Genomic DNA, 20,698 nt, shown 5'->3' with positions numbered 1-20,698 from the left:
AGCATGTTGTCTAATATATCTGTACAGTTTCAAATTTTCCTTGTTATTGATTTCTAGTTTTATTAGATTGTGGTCAAATAAGATACTTGATGTAATTTTCAGTTTAAAAGTTTTTTGAAACTTGTTTTGTGTCCTAACATATGGGAAATCCTGGAGAATGTTCCATGTGCTGATGAAAAGAACATGTATTCTCCAGCTGTTGGGTGCAATGTTATATAAATGTCTGTTAGGTTCATTTGGTCTATTGTATTGTTTAAATGCAATGCTTCTCTGCTGATTTTCTGTCTAAATGATCTGTCCAATGCTGAGAGTGCGGTATTAAAGTCCCTAAATATTACTGTTTTGGGGCCTATTTCTCCCTTTAGATCTAATTATATTTGCTTTCTATATGAGTGCTCTGGTGTTAGGTGCATACACAGTTACAGAGTACAATTGTTATATTCTCTTGCTGAACTGATTCTTTATGTCCTTGTGTCTTTTTACAGCTTTTAACTGGAATTCTCTTTTGTTTGATGTAAGTATAGCTAGTTCTGCTTGCTTCTGGTTTGTGTTTATGTGGAATACTTTTTTCTATTCATTCACTCCAGTCTGTGTGTCTTTACAGGTGAGATGAGTTTCTTGTAAGCAGCATATAGTTTGGTTTTGGTTTTTTATCCATTCAGCCAGTCTGTACCTTTTAAATGGGGGCTTTAATCTGTTTACATTTAAGATTATTGATAACTGAGGACCTACTCTTACCATTTTATTGTTTTCTGGTTGCTTTGCGTATCTTTTGTTCCTTACTTCCTCTCTTATTGTTTATTTTTGTGGTTGGATGGTTTTCTACAGTGATAAGGTTTGATTCCTTTCTCTTTCTACTTTGTGTATTGGCTTTACCAGTGTGTTTTATAGTTTCATATTTTTACAATGGTGGTTAATGTCTTTCACTTTGAGATGCCAACTGAAATCATGAATTGTTTTCATGATTTCATTGAATTGTCTTATCTGTATTTTCTTGTATCTCAGAGTTTCCTTCAGGTAATTATTTTGAATTCTTTTTCTGACATTTTGTATATTTTCTCAAGATTAGGGTCTGTTGAGTTCGTAACCAGCCTGAGCAAGAGTGAGACCCCGTCTCTACTAAAAATAGAATGAAATTAATCGGACAACTAAAAATACATAGAAAAAATTAGCCGGGCATGGTGGCACATGCCTGTAGTCCCAGCTACTCGGGAGGCTGAGGCAGAAGGATCGCTTGAGCCCAAGAGTTTGAGGTTGCTGTGAGCTAGGATGATGCCACGGCACTCTAGCCCGGGCAACACAGTGAGACTCTGCCTCAAAAAAAAAAAAAAAAAAAAAAGAAAAAAAGATTAGGGTCTGTTATTGAAGAATTATTGTTTTCCTTTGGAGATATCATGTTTCCTTGCTTTTTAATGTCTGATGTGTCTCTGTGTTGATTGCTATGCATCTGGTACAAAAGTCACCTCTTCAAATTTTATGGAGTAAGTTTCTTAGGGAAAGGCTTTCATATAAATGGGTCTTGGGGTAGCAGTTTGGTAGGGTGCATTGGCTTTGGTTCTACGTGGATGAGTCTCTATGTGGCTTCTTTAGTTGTAATCCACACGACTGATGTTTCCAAGTGGCTCAGAGGCCTAGGCTGAGTGTGTTTGTGGTGGTGGTTGTGCAGCTTTCCTAGGGGTGGGCTTGCCAGATTGCATCTCCAGTCGGAGGCATGTGCATGCCCATAGTGGATTGTTGGGGTATGTCTTATTGGAGTTGGGGGTCACAGGGCTGTCACTCTGGCTAGGAGCACAGGCCATGTGGATGTTCAGCTAGCCTGGGGGCATGTCTGCCAGGGGCAGCCCTCGGGATTGTTTCTCAGGCCTGGGATGCAATTACATGGCCTCCTGGCTGACCTAGGGTGGACTACAGGGCTGTTTCTCAGGTTGGAATATAGTCTCACAGTTGTTTGGCCCTCCTGGGGGCCTGCCCACCAGTGGTGGCCTGCAGGACTGCTTCTCAGGCCCTGATTTTGGGTGCAGGGTCGTTGGGAATGCCAGGGGCATGTTTCTGGGTAGAGGGTGCTACAGGGCTGTTTCTCAGGTCCTGAGTGTGGGCACATAGCCATTCTGCTGGCCGGGGGTGTATCAGCTGCATGGAGACTTAAAGGCCTCTTCTGCTTGGAGGAGGGCATGCAGCAGTTTGGCCAGCTCAAGGGCAGGTTCACTCTGGGTAGGACTGCCAGACTGTTCCTCCAGCTACAAGTGTGGTGGTAGTGGGGGGTTGGTTTCCCTTCGGTGTAGGACCAGAGACATGGCCAATCTTGGGCCCGGGCTCTTCACAGCTGGGGTTTAGCCACTCCTATGAGCTTGGTGGAATAAAGACAGAGACCCAATGTTGGAGAGATGCAGTGGCTACTGGTTCCCGGAGCAGGGCATACTCCAGAGGTGGCTCTGGTCTCATGATGTCACTGTGTTGTAGCAGTGTGGCTCACAGTGGGTGGGTAGGGTGTAGGGCATGTACCCCTTGTGCTCCTAATCTGGGGCAATACAACTGTGTGAATTCCTGGCAGCTCTCCAAACTGGCCTCGGGGTTTGCAAGGACTGTGAGATTCTCTTGTAGTAGGGACTGTAGGTTTTTGCAGTGGCAGTGGAGGCTGGTGAGGATCTTCTGCTTACCTTTTCCCTGTAATTGTAAGTCCCTCCTGACTCCAGACAGATCCAATCAGATAAGGCTGCAGAGGCTGTCCTCCTGAGATTCTAATCACCACAAGTGCTTCTCTACTCCCCCAATGCACTCTAGTGCTCTCCCTTCAACACTCCAGTCAAAATCTTGGCTGTTTACTTGTTGCTGTGGTCCCTTCTTGTAGGGGATAGGGGGATAAGCACCAGGCATCTCTAGTCAGCTATCGTAAATACATTCCAAATTTACTACAGTGAACATGTACTGCCTGTATAATAAGCAAAACCCCAGTAAGTTTTGTGGTGATGATTTAACCACCTGTGGCCTAGAACAGGAATTCTTCACTAGCTCTTAAGGATCAAGATATGGACCTTTGAGGAGAAGGTCTACGAAATACCTGAACCTATTTGTAAAATGTTATTTGTATGTATAACTCGATGTGTGGGTGGGTGTGTATTTGGGGAGAGGAAGGAAGAGGGTCCACAGCTTTTATCCATTCCTAAAAAGATCTATGATCCCAAAAAAACGTTAAAATCACCCGTCCAGAATTTTGCTTTACCTTATCCCAATTTCTCCTATTTTAGGAGTTGGAAATTATTCAATGGACTGAGGGATAATTTGCAACAGAAATTTCCAGTCTTAGTTCAGGTATTTTGTATACCTGAAAATTTCATCTCAAAATGAAATTTGCACAACTCCCTCAAAAAACAAATAATGAAGTGAAAAACAGTTGGATATAACTTCTGACTGAATTTCTTGAGAATACTTAATGCTAAGTCTTTCAAACTTAGAATACTTACAATTTTAGACTAAAAGTTTTCATGTTATACACTGATCTCCTCTACCTCCACCCTCATGCATTTTCATAAAATCTCATAAATGACTCAGAGTCATAGTCTTAGAACGGAGTTCATCAGTTTCTATTCTGATCCATTCTGGAATGAGAGAACATACTCAAAGAGAATTTTACTAGAGAGAGAAAAGTCATTATTTTTTTTAAAATAATGAACTCTCTTAATAAAGGTCTAATAATGACCATATGTCATTATTAAATATTCTGCATTTGAAAGGAAACTGGGTGATACATTACTGTGACTGGATTAAGAACTCAACTTTATGTTTCTTGCAATCTTAACATTATACCTGTCTTAGTCTGTTTTGTGCTGCTATAACAGAATATCACAGACTGGGTAATTTATGAAGAACAGAAATTTACTTCCTCAATAGTTCTGGAAGCTAAGAAATCTAAGACCAAGGCACTGGCATCTGGTGAGGGCTTTCTTGCTGTATTAGAACATGGCAGAAGGCATCATACATGTAAGACAGAGACGGGGAGGGAGGGAGCCAAACTCATCTTTTCATAAGGAACCCCCTCTCATGATAATAGCATTAATCCATCCATGAGGGCAGAGCCCTCATGCCCTAATCATCTCTTAAAGGTCTCACCTCTCAAGACTGTTGCATTAGGGATTATGTTTCAAACATATCAACTTTGAGGATATACTCAAACCATGGCGGTACTTGAATCTTTTTATAGGACAAAATATTGATTTATTTCTTACCTGAACATTATGGTCTTTAAAAGCTAACACCACACAAGTCAATTTTACTTATTTCCAGATATTGATTACATCTAAAAGTACAAAAAAAAGAAGCAAACTTTTCTCTGTACTCCTATCCGCGCCCCCCTCATCTGTGATCTCTGTAAGCATGTAATCTCCAGAAAAGATTTGCTATCAGATATCTTTCAATTCTTGTGCTAACTACCCTATCATGGTTCTATACAAGTATAACCAATATATTTGATTATTCCAGGTTTGAGATTGTAAATAAATTATTTAAACTTAATGTGTTTATTATAGTAAAACATGATTAAATACAACTTTGACAGCATTAAAGAAAATTATAATTTTCATCTGTTGAATCAGAATAGATATAAAAACAATGATACAATTAAACTCTGATGAGATGTCAATGAAACAGGAATCACCATATTTCTAGCAAGGTAAGCAATTTGATAATGTATATCAACACCTTAAAAAATGTTCAGACCCTTTGAGTAATTTTACTCCTGGAAATCTAGTCTAAGAAAACAGTTCAGTATCTACCCACCTATTTGTCTATTTCAAAATTAAAAATACAAACTTTAACCTTTATGCACAGACATCCACTATTAGCAAATGCGAAAAAAGAAACAATCTGTATGCCCCCAAATAGGGGAAATAATTAAATAAACTCACAGGAATGCTATGAAGCACATAAAATTTCATTTAGGACAAGTTTATAACAGAGATTTACACTATGTTAATGAGGAAAAAAGATATAAAGTTGTACAAATAGTCTGATTACATCTGAGTAACACATACTACCAAATACACATATCCATTAAAAATAAAACCCCAAAACTTTGGTATTTTCCTATTAGGAATTCTACTCAGCATATAAAGCTTCCTCTTGTCCCTTTTTAAATTACTTTCTTCTGCTAACTTATCAGAGCAGCATTGCTCCAGTAGTTATATCATTTAAGATGCTCTCCGAATCCACCTGCTAAATTGGGTTGGAGCCAAATAAGGTGAAAACTTGTTTCCCCTTGAGTACCTGAGATGTACAAAATCTGAGATTCTGAGGTAGAAAGTGAGCCAGAAGTGTGGTTTGGGGAAACAATTCTGTGGCTGAACCATGTCTGTAGCATTTGCTTTTGTTTGCCATTCTGGGTTGGTGATACTACTATTTGATGATACAGAAAAGCTTGCACTTTAAAAGCATATAAACAAATAATGTATCCTTTATCCACAAGAAAATTGTTTCAATAATAAAAATGGAAATGAAGAGCTAATCAGAAAAGGTAACCCTTAAGTTTTTTTTTTTTTTTTTTTTTGAGACAGAGTCTCACTCTGTTGCCCAGAGTAGAGTGCTGTGGCGTCAGCCTAGCTCACAGAAACCTCAAACTCCTGGGCTTGAGCAATCCTACCGCCTCAGCCTCCCAAGAAGCTGGGACTACAGACATGCGCCACCATGCCTGGCTAATTTTTTTTTCTATATAGATTTTTAGTTGTCCAAATAACTTCTTTCTATTTTTAGTAGAGACAGGGTCTCGCTCTTGCTCAGGCTGGTCTCGAACTCCTGACCTTGAGCGATCCATCCGCCTCGGCCTCCCAGAGTGCTAGGATTACAGGCGTGAGCCACCGTGTCTGGCCAACCCGTAAGTTTTATGCTGCTTCCAAAGATAAGATCCTCTGAACAAATGACTGCAACACGTGGATATTTTTCAAACTTTAAAAGTGACTATTATATGTTAGATTCCTAATAGATACTTGCTATTTTCAAACTGCACTCATCATTTGTTTTCCTGATGACTTGAACACATAACTTTCTCATATAGATATAACACAGGCAAAAGGCAATACAAATGCATGTAAAATACGTATAATAGTTTAATGGGAAAATACAGTCCAAAAATTTTAAACTTACTGTTCATGGAAATCCAGCATTGGTGGCTCGAATCGTATGGGCCTGCAATTACCCCGATATAGAGATATACTGTAAATAGAAAGAAAATGACATAAGAAGCAATGCTTTAAAATATATATATCCCTAAACTGTAGTAAGATACTTGATTTTTGTCATGAAAAAGTTATTTTTAAGAAAAATAAAGTCTAATGTTCTATTAGAAATATCCATTTTTTCAATTAGAGAAAATCAATATATATGTGTTTTAAAAAATGAAAAGTAAAGGTAGACTATTTTTCCTATTCAAAGGTATGTGAAAACAAAAAATGCTTAGGTAGACTGTTGAAATGTATTTGGTTAACATATCAGTAGCAATATACTTTAATATGCTCACCTGGATTTTTTTTTTTTTTTTTTTTTGAGACAGAGTCTCACTCTCTTGCCTGGGTGAGTACTGTGGCATCAACCTAGCTCACGGCAACCTCAAACTCCTGGGCTCAAGAGATCCTCCTCCTTTACCCTCCCAAGTAGCTGGGACTATAGACACGTACCACCATGCCAGGCTAATTTTTTCTATTTTTAGTAGAGACGGGGTCTTGCTCTTGCTCAGGCTGGTCTCCGATTCCTGAGCTCAAGCTATCCTCCCGCCTCAGCCTCCCAGAGTGCCAGGATTACAGGTGTGAGCCACTGCACCCGGCCACCTGGATTTTTTGATACATGTATAGTGAATAATAGAGTTAATATAACTACACATACTTGGCAGAAAATACATGGAGACAAAAATCACAATCACATTATAACTAAAGTGGTGAAGGACTAAACTAAAATGAATTTGGGATAGAAATTTCCAAGAACTGAAGTATCTATTTCATCTGAGAGTTTGGAACACACTGATCCATGATGTCTTGGCCTAAATATTTGAGTATCATTTCTAACTGTTCCACTTGATACCTTAACTTCTCAATTAAAAAGATTTCTGAATAGCAAGCCTCAGATTTCACTGTGACCTAATGATCATGTAAAGGATAAATGACCTTCAGGGGGGATGGGTGGTAGCTTACATACCTAAAGTCATCTCTTTATACACTGAAAAGGTCACAAATTCAGCTACTAAAATTTCAAAATAGTAGATTTTGATCTTTTAAAGAAATGATGTAAGAGCAAAACCCATTTTGTGAGACTACTTTATTCCCATCACCACTGCAATTCACAAGAACACAAGCTTCCAAATGACACAGTAATTTCACTCAGGAGACACAGGAAATACATTAGAAATAGACAATAACATTTACAGTATGTAGGAAATTTAGCTTTAATTCTACAAAGATTAAATAGTGTGAGTAGTGGAATAATTGAGGTGAAAGTAATGAAGTCCAAACATGTTTTTCAGCCCTATCAATTTACAGTATTCCTCTATACTGCTCATGATAACCCCTCTGCATATGCTGAACAGAAAAGTGACAAACACAAAACAGAAAGAAAACACTGAACGTAAGATTATACTTTCCTAAAGCACAAAACTAAAGACACTGAGATGAGAAGGCACAATTCCTTGCAACGTGGTTGTCACATGAAGCAAGAGGTACAGAATCTATTCCTTCCTGTTTTCTGTCCTTCATAGACATAACAATGCCATTCTTTTGGATCCTTTGAGATGCTGCTCAGCTTGTAAGTTTTAATAGTGTGAAATTCAAACTATATAAAACTTTAATGAAATCAAGGAAAAATAAAGTATGACATATAATTATATAAGTCATTAATTCATATATATAAACATGGAATGTGTTAAATGCTGGACAGAAAGGAGATTAACATAAAGTTTGTTTCATAGAGCCAAGAGTCTATTCTGCATGTTGCAAATGGAAATGTCCAAAGTGACAGGGAGGGTCAAAAAGTGTATACCCCACCCATTCATTACAAATGTATGAATGGGTACTGGGGGCCAGGTACTGTCTAGTGGCTGGGGCTATAGTGGGGAACAAAGCAAAGTGCCTGCTCTCACGGCACTAACACCCTAGGGGAGAAACAAAAGTAGAATTGTGATGATACGTGATATAAACACAAATAAAACACAGTGGGGGCTGTGGTTAGAACAGAGAAATGCTCTTTGAGGAGGGACACTGGAGCCAAGACGTGAATGGTGATCTGGGAGAAGAAAGTAGGAATATACTTGGCAAGTTGAGGAACAAGAAAGATGAAGTGACCAGAGTACAGTCAAGCTATAGGAGGAGACAGGAGCTAAGGTAAGAGGTACAAGAGCCAGATCTCCTTTGGAATATGGATTTTATTCTATGTGTAACAAAATACTGTAAATATCTGTTTTGGATGATCAGTGTATGTGAATCATCTGCAAGTAACAATTCTATAATATATATTCTCCCATAAATAAATTTTAGTTTTAATGTGCATTTTCCTAATGACTAATAATGTTGAACATCTTTCCATTTACTTATTATCCAATTAGATAATCTTCTTTTCAGAAATGTCTGTTTTAAGTTTTTAAACTGGGATGTTCACCTTACTATTGAATTGTGAGAGTTCTTTGTATGTTCTAGATGCGTGTCCTCTGTCAAATATATATACTGCAAACATTTTCGTCCTGTCCCTGATGTACCTTTTCCTAATTAACGCTGTCTTTTGAAAAGCAGAAGTTTTAATTTTGATGAAATCAAAACTATCATTTTTTTCTTTTATGGAATGTGTTTTTTGTGTCTTAAGAAAAGTTTGCGCAGGTTGTAAATATTTTTACTGAAAGATTAATTTTACTTTAAAACTTTTATACCTTTAGCTTTTACATATAGTCCTATTTATTATTTATTTTAAGTTAATTTTGGTGTAGGGCATGAGTTAAGGGTTAAAGTTCATTTTTTGTTTTTGTGTATATATTCAGTAGGTCTAGTGTCATTTATTGAAAAGAATATTCTTGTGCCATTGAATTATCTTGGCATATTTGATCAAAAAGTTTCAAACTTGATCTTCAAAAAAGGTAATTTAAGTCCTCCAATTTGGTTCTTCTTTTCAAAATTTGGGCTATTCTAGGTACTTAACCATTTCCAAATAAATTTGAAATTTAGCTTGTCAATTTCTATAAAATTGTTGAAATTTTATTTGGAATTGCACTTAATCTAAAATCCACCTATGGAGAATTAACATCTTCACAATTTTTCAATCTATGAACACAGAATCTTTTCAATATTAGTGGTCTTTTAATTGCTCTAATATGTTACAGTTTTCAGTGTACAAGTCCCCAAATTGTTCTGTTAGATTTATTACAAAGAATGCAATACTTTTTGATGCTAATGTAAATGGCATTTCTCTATTAACATATGCACTTGTTATAAAGCAATCAAAGTTATTTCTGGTCATGGACTACATATCCTTTAATCTTGCTTAATTATTAGTTCTTATAGCTTTTTTGATGTATTTTTTAGGACTTTCTATGTACCCAATAATGTTGTTTATAGACAAAATCCTTTTTCTTCTTCTATTCTGATACCTCTTTCTTGTTTTTTGCCTTAATGTAATGATTAGCACATCCAGTACAATATTTAATAGAAGTGATTAAAATGGACATCCTTGCTACTTTCCCAATCTTAGAAAGAAAGCATTCAACCTTTTTACCATCAATACCATGTTAGCTGTCATTTTTTCCATAAATACTCTTTATCAGGTTGGAGAAATTCTTTTCTATTCCCAGTTCGCCGAACATTGTAAATCATGAATAGATGCTGAATTCTGTCACATGCTTTTTCTACATCTATTCAAATAATTACATGGGTTTTTTTTTTTTATTTTAGTAAGTATACTGATTGCTTTTCAAATGTTAATCTTTCATTCCTAGGATAAACTCCTTCTGGTCAAGATGTATTACTCCTCTTAATATATTTCTGGATTCAGTTTGCACATATTTTGTTATGGATTTCTGGATACATGTTCAAAGAGATGTGGTCTCTAGTTCTCTTATACTCCCTGCAATGGTCACCTCATAAAAATGTATTAGGAAGGATGCTTTTCTTCTCTCTGTTTTCTGAAAGGGTTTGTGTAAGACTAGTATTTTTTCATTAGGTGTCTGATTGAATGTACCAGGTAAATCTTATGGGCCTGCAGTTTTCTTTGTGTAAAGGTTTAAAACGGTGAATTCTATGTCTTTAATAGATACAGGAAAATTCATATTTTCTAATTCTCTCTTATTTGTATCTTTCAAGGTACCTGACCACTTCAAGTTATCAAATTTTTTTGGAATAAAGTGGTTTATAATTTCCCTTATTGTTTTTTGAATCTCTATAAGATCTGTACTGAGTATGCGAAATGACTGCTGCCCACAAGCTGGGAGGGAAGGCCCCACTGGAAACTGATCATGCTGGCACCCTGATTTCAGACTTCTAGTCTCCAGACTGCAAAAAAATAAATGTCCATTATTTAAGCCACAAAGTCTATGGTGTTTTGTTATGGCAGCCCAGATCAAACAGACTGAGATATGTTGTATTTTCAAAGAATGTTCTAATTTCCCTTGTGATTTCTTCTTTAACCCATAAGTATTTAAACATTTTTGGTTTAATTTCTAATTTAAAAAATTTCTGGATTTTCCTTGTTATTGATTTCTAATTTAATTCTTCTATGATAAGAGAACATAATCTGTATAATTTGCTGTTGTTGGATGTAGCATTTAATAAATATCTAGTTGGTCAAGATGGCTAATAGTTTTGTACAAATCTATACCCTTACTAATTTTCTGTCTCCAAGTTAGTGACAGATGAGTGCTGAAATCTCCAACTATAGCTATAGATTAGTCTATTTTGACCTTTATTAATAGTTCTATTTTTTTCTTCATGTACTTTGAAGCTCTGATATTAGGCTTATACAGATTTAGGATTGTATCTTCCTGATGAACGGTCTCTTTCATAGCTGTAAAATGTCCCTCTTTATCTCTGATAATAGTCCCTGTCCTAAAGCCTACTTTGCCTGTGAGTAATATAACCACTCCCGACTACTAAGATTAGTATTTACTTGTTTCCACCCTATCTTTTTACATTTAACCTACTTGCATCTTTATACTTAATGTGTGCATTTCTTTACAATCAAGACTACTGACCAAGAAGGAGAAGATATTTCTAACATAGGACTAATATCCCTAATATCCTACAGAAAAATGGGTAGAACAGATATGAACAGATAATACCAAAAGATAAATGTAAGCATGGCCCTTTAATATAAAGAGAGATGGTTAACCTCACACATAATTAGAGGAACACGACCTAAAACTACACTGTGATTGAATTTCAGACCTAGCAGATTGGCAAAAGTTAAAAAGTATGGTAACACATTCTGTCGGAAACGCTGTGGGAAAACAGGCACTCTTATTCATTGATGGAGGGTATGCAAATTGGCACAATCCTTTTGAAGCAAAATTTGGCAATACCTAAACATAACTATATATTCACTTACTTTTGACTCACCAATCCTACTTCTAGGAATTTACCCTAAACATAAAGTTTCTATTTACTCATTTGACAAATATAATTGTATATGTTTACGGTATACAACATATTTAAAAATATGTATATTCTGTGGGATGGCTAAATTAAGCTAATTAACATATGTATTACCTCACATAATTATCTTTTTTTAATGGTGAGAACACTTAAAGTCTATTATCTTAGTAATTTTCAAGTATACAATACAGATGCTCCTGGACTTATGATGGGGTTACATCCTGATAAACCCATTATGGATTGAAAATATCATAAGTCAAAAATGCAATTTAATACAGCAACCTATCAAACATCATAATTTAGCGTAGCCTACCTTAAATGTACTCGGAACGCTTACATTAGCCTACAACTGGGCAAAATCATCTGGGCAACACAGTATAGAGTACTGGTCATTTACACTCATGATTGTGTGGCTGACTGAGAGTCACCGGAGAGAGTATGGTACTGTTAGCCTGGAAAAGGATCAAAATCCAAAATCTGAATCTACTGAACACGTTATTGCTTTTGCACCATTGTAAAGTCAAAAAATTGTTTTAAGTTGAACCACTTTAAGTAGGGTACCTTCTGTACATTGTTATTAACCGTGGTCACCATGTTATATAATAGATCTCTTGAACTTATTCTAACTGAAATTTTATATTCTTTGACTAACATCCTCCCAATCTCCCCAGCCCCCGACCATGGTAATCACCATTCTACTCTCTGCTTCTACGAGTTCAACTTTTCAGATTCTCCATACAAGTGAGAGAACTGCATGCATTATTCATCTTTCTGTGCTTGGCTTATCTCATTTAACATGTCCTCCGAGCTCATCCATATTGTTGCAAATGACAGGATTTCCTTCTTTTTTTAAGGCTTAACGGTATTCCATTGTGTATACATACCACATTTTCTTTATCCATTTGGCCTCTCATGGGCACTTAGATTGATTTCGTACCTTGGCTATTGTGAATAGTGCTGCAGTAAATATGGGAGTACAGATATCTCTTTGACATATTGCTCATACTGATTTCATTTTCTTTGGATATATACTCAGTAGTGGGGTTGCTGGATCATACAGAGGCTCTAATTTGAGGAATCTATGCAATGTTTTCTATAATAGCTGTACTAATTTACATTCCTACCAACAGTGCACCAGGGTTTCTTTTCCACATTCTCACCAATACTTACAACTTTTTCACAACACCCATTGTAACACGTATGTGATGACATCTCTTTGTGGTTTTAATCTGCATTTCCCATGTTCCCAACACAAAGAAATGATAAACGTTTGAAGTGATGGATATCCTAAACACCTTGATTTGATCATTACACATTCTATGCGTGTATCAAAATATCATGTATACCCCATAAATATGTACAAATATGCATCATTTAAAGCCATAAATTCTAAAAATTGGGTAAAATCCTACATGAATACAGATGAAACAAATCAAACTTTATTTTGAATGTACATAACCACAATAGAGACAGGGGATGGGAAGGGATAAGGATAAAGAACATTACAACTGATGTTAATTTGGAATACAGTATTTTGACAATATACACTCAGACTAAAGAAAAAACATGATTTTAAACAAACACAGTATACTCTCATTAGTAGGTCTGTTTTTTGTGGTGGTACAGTTTAACAATTCTGAAACTAATTTATCTGTATTCTAGGATTGAATAAATCAGTACATATACTATAGATAACTGGAGCCACATTTCTCATTGTTGGAGAATGGACAGAAACAGAAAAAAGAACAGACGGAACACTGATTTTGTATTAAAACTGGAGGCATCAGTAATAACTCATGGTTTTTTAAATAAAATACAGCATATCTTATTAGGTATGTTTGCATATACTGTACATATATGCACACACACATTTTCTTCCTCTTTCACTAAGAGGGCCTAGAGACAATGACACCTCCTTAGCAATGACACCTCAGTAGCAGTGAGTACGCGTGGCACACAGATATTAGTTTCTAAATATCATCTTCCACTAAAATGAAGTAGGAATCTTTGAAGAAATAGGTTGTTCCAGGGCTGGGGCAAGAAAATTACAAGATAAGCCTGGAACATCCTAAAGTGCCAGAAAGTAACAAAGTGCTCAACAAATAATGGTGACATGTAAAAACGACACAGGACATAAACATATGTGATTTTTGATGACAATGCAAACGCTGATGAAATAACTGGATAAAAATGAACTTTGACCTCAATCTTACTCTTATTAGAATATCAACTAATCATCATAGAAAGACAGATGGAATTAAAAAAAAAAACCCAACATAGTAATAACTGTTCCACGCAAGAATCATTAATAGATAATAAAACTAGTGAGAGTTTGACCTACAACAGGATATTTACATAGTCTCAAAGTACTTCCCTGCAGGATTCAAACTACTTCTCTTCAGAATTACAAAAGAATGGAACAAACAGACATAATGTGCTTCCTGATAGGATGCGCTGAGAAGAGCACAAACTTCAGCAATAATCCTGTCAAAAATGCACAATCTGAATTGAATAATGAGGAAATGTCAGAAAACCCAAACTAGGGTATTCTACAAAATAAATGGCCTCTACTCTTAAAAAATGTCAAAGTTATAAAAGAAAGACAAATCAATCATTCCACATTAGAGACTAAAGAAAAATGAAAATTAAATATGAGGGCTTGAGCTCTGGACCAAAAAAAAATTTCTTTTCTTTTGTAAACAAAAGACATTAATGAGACAATTGACAAAATTCAAATGAGGTCTATAGATTAAATAACAGTATGAAACAGTGTTAATTTCTTTTTTTTTTTTTTTGAGACAGAGTCTCACTCTTTTGCCCGGGCTAGAGTGAGTGCCGTGGCATCAGCCTAGCTCACAGCAACCTCAAACTCCTGGGCTCAAGCGATCCTCCTGCCTCAGCCTCCCGAGTAGCTGGGACTACAGGCATGCGCCACCATGCCCGGCTAATTTTTTCTATGTATTTTTAGTTGTCCAATTAATGTCTTTCTAATTTTAGTAGAGACGGAGGTCTCGCTCTTGCTCAGGCTGGTTTTGAACTCCTGAGCTCAAACAATCCGCCCGCCTTGGCCTCCCAGAGAGCTAGGATTACAGGCGTGAGCCACCGCGCCCGGCCAGTGTTAATTTCTTGATTTTGATCATTACATGGTGATCTGTAAAACAATGTTCACGTTTATAAGAAATATACATTGAAGTATTTAGGGATAAAAGAGCATCATGTCTGCAAATGATTCGCAAACAATTCAGAAAAATTACATATAAATATAAATATATATGAGGTAGATAAGGGGGGAAAGGGGGAAAGGAAAAGTTTGAAAGGGAGATTATGAATATTAAAATGAATGTGGAAAATGTTAACAAATGGGGAATCTGAGTCAAGGGAATATGGGAATTCTTTGTACTATTTTTGTATCTTTTCTCTAAACTAAAATTATTTCAAAAGGTCAAAATATTAAATATAAATTTAAAAATAAAGTATATTTCTTGTAGATAGAATATGCTTGAATCTTGCTCTTTAAAATATAGTCTGACAACGAATGTTGAAATCATTTATTGTAGTTAACATGGTTGCAGTTAAATCTACCATTTTGCCATGTTTTCTATTTTTCCCATCTGCTTTTTATTCCTTTGTCCTCTCTTTGTGCCTTCTTACAGATGAACTGAATATTCATTCAGCGTTTCATTTTATCTTCATGACTAGTTTATTAGTATATCTCTTTGTTCTGTTTTTTTTTAATGATTTTAATGTTTCCTCTAGGGTTTATTTCATCTTGTCACCGTCTAACTTCAAATAATATTATGCCACTTTACATATAATGTAAGAACCTTACACTTCAATTTTTCCATCCACCCCTCCTGTCCTTTATGCTGTTATCAGACATATAATGTACATGCTATAAATTCCATAAAACACTATAATCATTTTTATTTTTTAAAGTCAATTATCTTTAAAGTTTTTTTTTATATTTACCCACGTATTTTTACTTTTTTGTGGTCTTCATTCTCATTAGATATATGTTTTCACCTAAAACAGTTTAACTACCTTTTAGCCTTTACCATTTCTTAAAGTGCCAGCCTGCTAGCCATAAATTTTCTCAGCTTTCTCTAGAAATGTCTTTATTTTTGAAGGATATTTCTGCTGGATGTAGTGTGTTAAGCAATTTTTCCTTTTGGTACTTTAAAGCTGTCATTTCATTGGTTTTTGGTTTGCATATGTCTTTGATGAAGGACCAGCAACCATTCTCAACTTTTGTAGATACGCAGTTTTCTTCCCTGGGTGTTTTTCTATTTATCACTGGTTTTAAGCAACTTGAATATTATGTGGCTTGGTGTAGTTTTATGTTATTCTTGCTTCAAGTTTATTATAGTTCTTTGACAGCTCCTCCCCTCCAATTCCTAGGAACTCAATTATACATGTGTTAGATTGATTGCTATTAAACCAGAAGTCACTAAGGGTTTATTCTTTTCCTAGCTAACTTTCTCCCTGTGCTTCACTTTGAATTACTTCTGTCACTATGTCTTCAAACTCACTGAGCTTTTCTTTTGCAGTGTCTAAGTTGTTGTTAATCCTACCCATTTCAAAAACTGTATTTTTCAACTCTAGAGGTTTCATTTTGTTCTTTTTTATACTTTCCATTTTCCCTTATTATGTTCACATTTTCCTTTAAATCACTGAACACATAGAATAGATGTATTAAATTCCCTGTGGGGGAACAAGCACCAGCTGGCTGGTACCAGCCCCACTCAAGATAAACCTCTGTAGCACAGAGCCTGCAAAAAAATGAGATCTGCCAATTTCTGGCTGCTAAACCCATCAGAATAGTTCTAGAGGACAGTGGAGACACCACTTCTAATGAAGTCATAAAGCATAGGTGTTGATGCAAGTGACAAAATGTAATCCACTTTGTGTAAGAAAACAGCACATTTGAAGAAGGACATTATAATCAGACACTGTAAGCCTCAGGGTTTAATTGTAGGGGGTGTCAAGGTACCTAAGGTACATGTGTGTGCTCTGCACGGCGTCTTAGTTTTTTATTATCAAAATAGTTTGCAAGGCTCACGACCACAAGACCTTGATCTTAGATATCTGAGCCTCCAGAACTCTGAGGAATACATGTGTGCTGTTTAAACTACCAGCTAAATGGCATTTTGTTATAGTAGCCTGGGCTAACTAACACGTTTTAGTGCTCAACCCAGTTTCATACCCAAACTGTATTCCAATTTGAACCAAATGTTTATCCAATTCATGGTCTTGGTCAGTCACACACACAAAGGGAAATGTGATGGCTGTAAATTGTGTCTACAAATCCCAAATCCTTTGATATTCCTGCCATCAGCAGGTGAGGGTCTATTTCCCCTCACTCCCACCTTGAATATGGCCAACCTAAGTAGCTGGTTGACTGACTGTGTATGATAGAAATAACATTATGACTTCCAAGAGCAGGTCATAAAAGGTGATACAGCTTCCACTGGTTTTCTTTGGGACACTCACTCTTAAGAGTACAGTTGTCATACTGTGAGGGAGCCCAAACGATCCCAAACAAACAATCCCATGTGAAAAGACTGCAGAAAGAGGCCCAAATATAGGCATTCTAGGTGATCGCTGAAGTCCCAGCTAATAAGCTAGCACTAACATGTGAGTGAATATGCCTCTAGCTCCAGGCCATCAAGTCATTCCCAGCTCTGGAGTCTCTCCAGCAGAGGCCCTGCACAGAGCAGAAACCAGCTATCTTCTCTGTGCCTTGCCTGAAATCTTGCCACACAGAGACTGAAAACACAATAAAATGACTGTTTTGTGCCATTAAGTTTTGGGTAGTTTGTTAGACAGATGTAGATAATAGATAAACAGAACAGGAGATGAGAATATAATTATGTATTAATGTAAATCCTTCATTATACTAGGAAAATACTTAAAGTTCAAATTTTGATCATGGAAAAAAATCATTTTCTTAAATGTAGCGCAGCATGATTCCATAGCTAATCTTCTAACTGCTAGAATAAAGGATCAAGGAAGAAGCATATGATAAGAGGTGTGCTTTTTCTCTCCACTATTTTGGCTCTAGACGTTTCAGAGAGTTCTAGGGTTCTTAGATGGTCCAGCCAAGGAGGGATCAGGCTAGATTCACAGTGGCCTGGAGACAACTCATCCTGGTGCCAAAAATATTTGGGCAGGGTTCACAGGCAGGTCCCAATAGAACATATAACATTAGGGAGAAAGAGCAATGGGGAAAACGGGCCATATTATTGTGGATATGAAAGAGTAAAAAAAGCAAAATTAGTGAATACTGAAGGATTTTCATTATTGTATTTATGAAGTAAGAAGTAAAGTTTTAATTGTCCTACTCTTAATCTGAATATTTGACACTTGAAAACAAAATTCTTTATTGATGCAGTCTACATTTTTGCTAGTCTAGGATATTCACAGATGTACTTTAAGCACCAAGCCTGTGAAGAGGAAATGCTTCCCTGCTCCTGCTAAATCCAAATGGGAACTGCAGTGATGACAACAAAGGCAGGGGCACCTTCTGTTGCTACAACCACTTTGGTAGTTAAGTGTGTGATTTCATTAGATAATTTATTGATAATTTTTAAAGAGAAATTTTCTTTGTTCTCTTTTCAAGAATACACTGACAGAGTAAAATGTACTTCTAAAAACACGTAAGATAAGTGGGTTCTTAAATTTGTGGGATGGGCTTCTTATCTGAGAACACCACTGATACCACTGCCACCCTTCCAATTGTTACTAAACAGCACCCACTGTAACAGGTACTGGGAGGTTGACCAGTTGTTTCTGGCAAACAGGAAATGCAATCATACCATTATGTCAAACCTTCTACATAAAAAACACCTTTAAATGTATGGTTCCCTAGGGGAGGGATCAGTAAAAGCTGGGGGTGAACATGAAATAGTTGCTGGGGGAACTGGTTATCTAATTCAAAGAAAGCTTTCACTTCTCTTTTCGTAACAGGAGCAGGCTTTCACCAGATATGGAAAGACAATCAGGCCAGTACCTTCCTTTTAATACTGTCTCTTTAAAGATATGAGAAGGTACCAAAAAACCAAAGAATTTGGGGGTGGGGAGGCAGGGAAGCTGTCTTCAAATTGACATGCATGTATGTATTTTCCTAATACCTGAGGTAAAACAACTCCCCTTTTATAACAGGGAAGCTGTGTTTAAAAGGGGTCTCTTTGAGTCCCAAGACTGGGTTTCATGGCTCTGAGTTCCTCCTCCGGGGTCCTGTAGACAGACCTCTCATAACTGAGGGCAGCAATGTCAGTCCATAAAAGGCAGGTATAGCCAAGCCACAAGAGAAGTCACTGAAGAGTACAAAGTTGAGCATCTTACAAAGCAAAAAGCCCTTCATATATGACAGGGAGGCATGCTATGTAATTACGTGACAAACAAATTCAGATTTAAACCTGGTTTTCCACACACAATACTCAGAAATACACAATACAATGTGATTTGTAATTTGCTATTCCCTCTTCACCAAAAAGAGTAGGGGGAGAGAGAACAGGAGAATGATAGGAATCCCCCAGAAGAAAGTGAAAGTATGTTATTAGTACATTACTAAATATACACGGCTTACCTTTTCTGTTGATATGAACTAAGTCCAAGTGTTGTCTCAGTCTGTAAGAGGAAGAAAATAAGGATAAAAATAATGAAAGCACATTTTTATACTACAGACATATGAAATATACAATATATTTTACTGTAGTTTCCATTCTGATCTTGGATTTTCAGGTTAAACCTGATTCCAAAGTCATATGACATGACTTGTCACACTATGTAATGCAAATGAGAGAATAATTTGGATCAAATTTTAAACACATGAAAGCAATACAAAGTAATGTGAGTGATTTAAGTTTGCAAAGTCAATACATCCTATAAGAATACTCCCCTTTATGATCACTTTGTAAAGGGGCTACTGTGCCTCCCACTCACTGTTCACCTCTTACCAAGTGTGTGCCAACTGGTGTACAACAGTTCCTGTCATCATGGAGCTCAAGGTACAGTGGGGATGTGTGTGTGTGTGATGGGGAGGAGGTGGGAGGGGGAGAGACAGTAATTTAAAAATATGTATTTATACATTGAAAAAGGATTATAAAGATATTGGAAAGGTGCTGTGAAAGGGAATAAATAGATGATATATTTAACTATGTCATAAGAAAAGGCATGTCTGAAGAGATAACCTTTACAGAAACACCAGAAGGATAAAAAAAAAGTGTTGTGGGTGTGGGATGGGTGGTGGTGAGAAAAAACAGCACATGCAAAGGCCCTCACAGAGGAAAGAGCTTGGTATGTTCAAGAAACAGATGGTAGGTCTATCTGGCTAGAGCTTAGAGAGAAGGCTGGTGGGCTTTGCAGGGGCCAGATAATACTGTGCCCTGTAAGAAGCCATGGTAAGAGGTTTGGATTGTGTTGTACTCAAATGCAATGCAAGAGGTCTGAACAAGTATGAGAGAGACAGTCTGCTTTAAGTTTTAAAGATATTTTTCTGGTTATAGTATAGAAGATGGATCAGAGGAGGACCAGAGAGAAAGGAGAAAGTTGGAAGGCCATAGTTATAGTTCAGGTGGTGAAGGAAATGAAGTTCTTAATGATATGTGAGAAAATGTCAATACTCTAAGGAATACCATCAGTGAACTTATTCCAACAGGTTAACTGTTATGTTATGATTAGAAAAAGCAAAGTGTAGCATTATGTTTTCCCAATAATATATATTATTTTGAAATGGTATTTTGGAGAACGTATATGGGGAAAATATGGCAGATATGGAAAAATGTCTTCATTTTGTGAAGGTATATACCAGGTGAAGTGTAAGGGTATCAAATTTTCCTTAAAATGTTTCAACAATATAATTTTTCCATGTGTGTATCGATAAAGAAAATATGGCAAAATGTTAATTGTTGGGTCTGAGTGGTTGAGGGTATTCATTGAACTTTTATTTTCTGTACTTAAATTTTCTTTAGCTTTTTATTATGAAAATTATATCTATTCCCCACAGAATTAAAGAAAATATTTGCAAATCACATATCTCATAAGAGATTAATACCCAGAATACATAAAGAACTCCTATAACTCAACAACAAAAA

The 20,698-nt window shown here is 36.4% G+C and overlaps 1 protein-coding gene across 1 annotated transcript in view; it reads right to left on the bottom strand.

The window, feature by feature from the left end:
* Nucleotides 1–20,698, bottom strand: part of TMEM131 (transmembrane protein 131) — a 244,454-nt gene that overhangs the window by 132,611 nt on the left and 91,145 nt on the right. The window contains exons 3-4 of the mRNA XM_012641982.1: nucleotides 19,192–19,232; nucleotides 6,133–6,201 (exon numbers count right to left, since the gene is read on the bottom strand). Coding sequence (XP_012497436.1) covers nucleotides 6,133–6,201; nucleotides 19,192–19,232 — 110 coding nt within the window. The remainder of the gene's footprint in view (nucleotides 1–6,132; nucleotides 6,202–19,191; nucleotides 19,233–20,698) is intronic.

Source organism: Propithecus coquereli, unplaced genomic scaffold (genome assembly GCF_000956105.1).
Source record: "Propithecus coquereli isolate 6110/MARCELLA unplaced genomic scaffold, Pcoq_1.0 Scaffold171, whole genome shotgun sequence".
NCBI lineage: Eukaryota > Metazoa > Chordata > Mammalia > Primates > Indriidae > Propithecus > Propithecus coquereli.
Note: the sequence above shows the minus strand (reverse complement) of the source record. Positions and strands in the feature narration are given on the sequence as shown.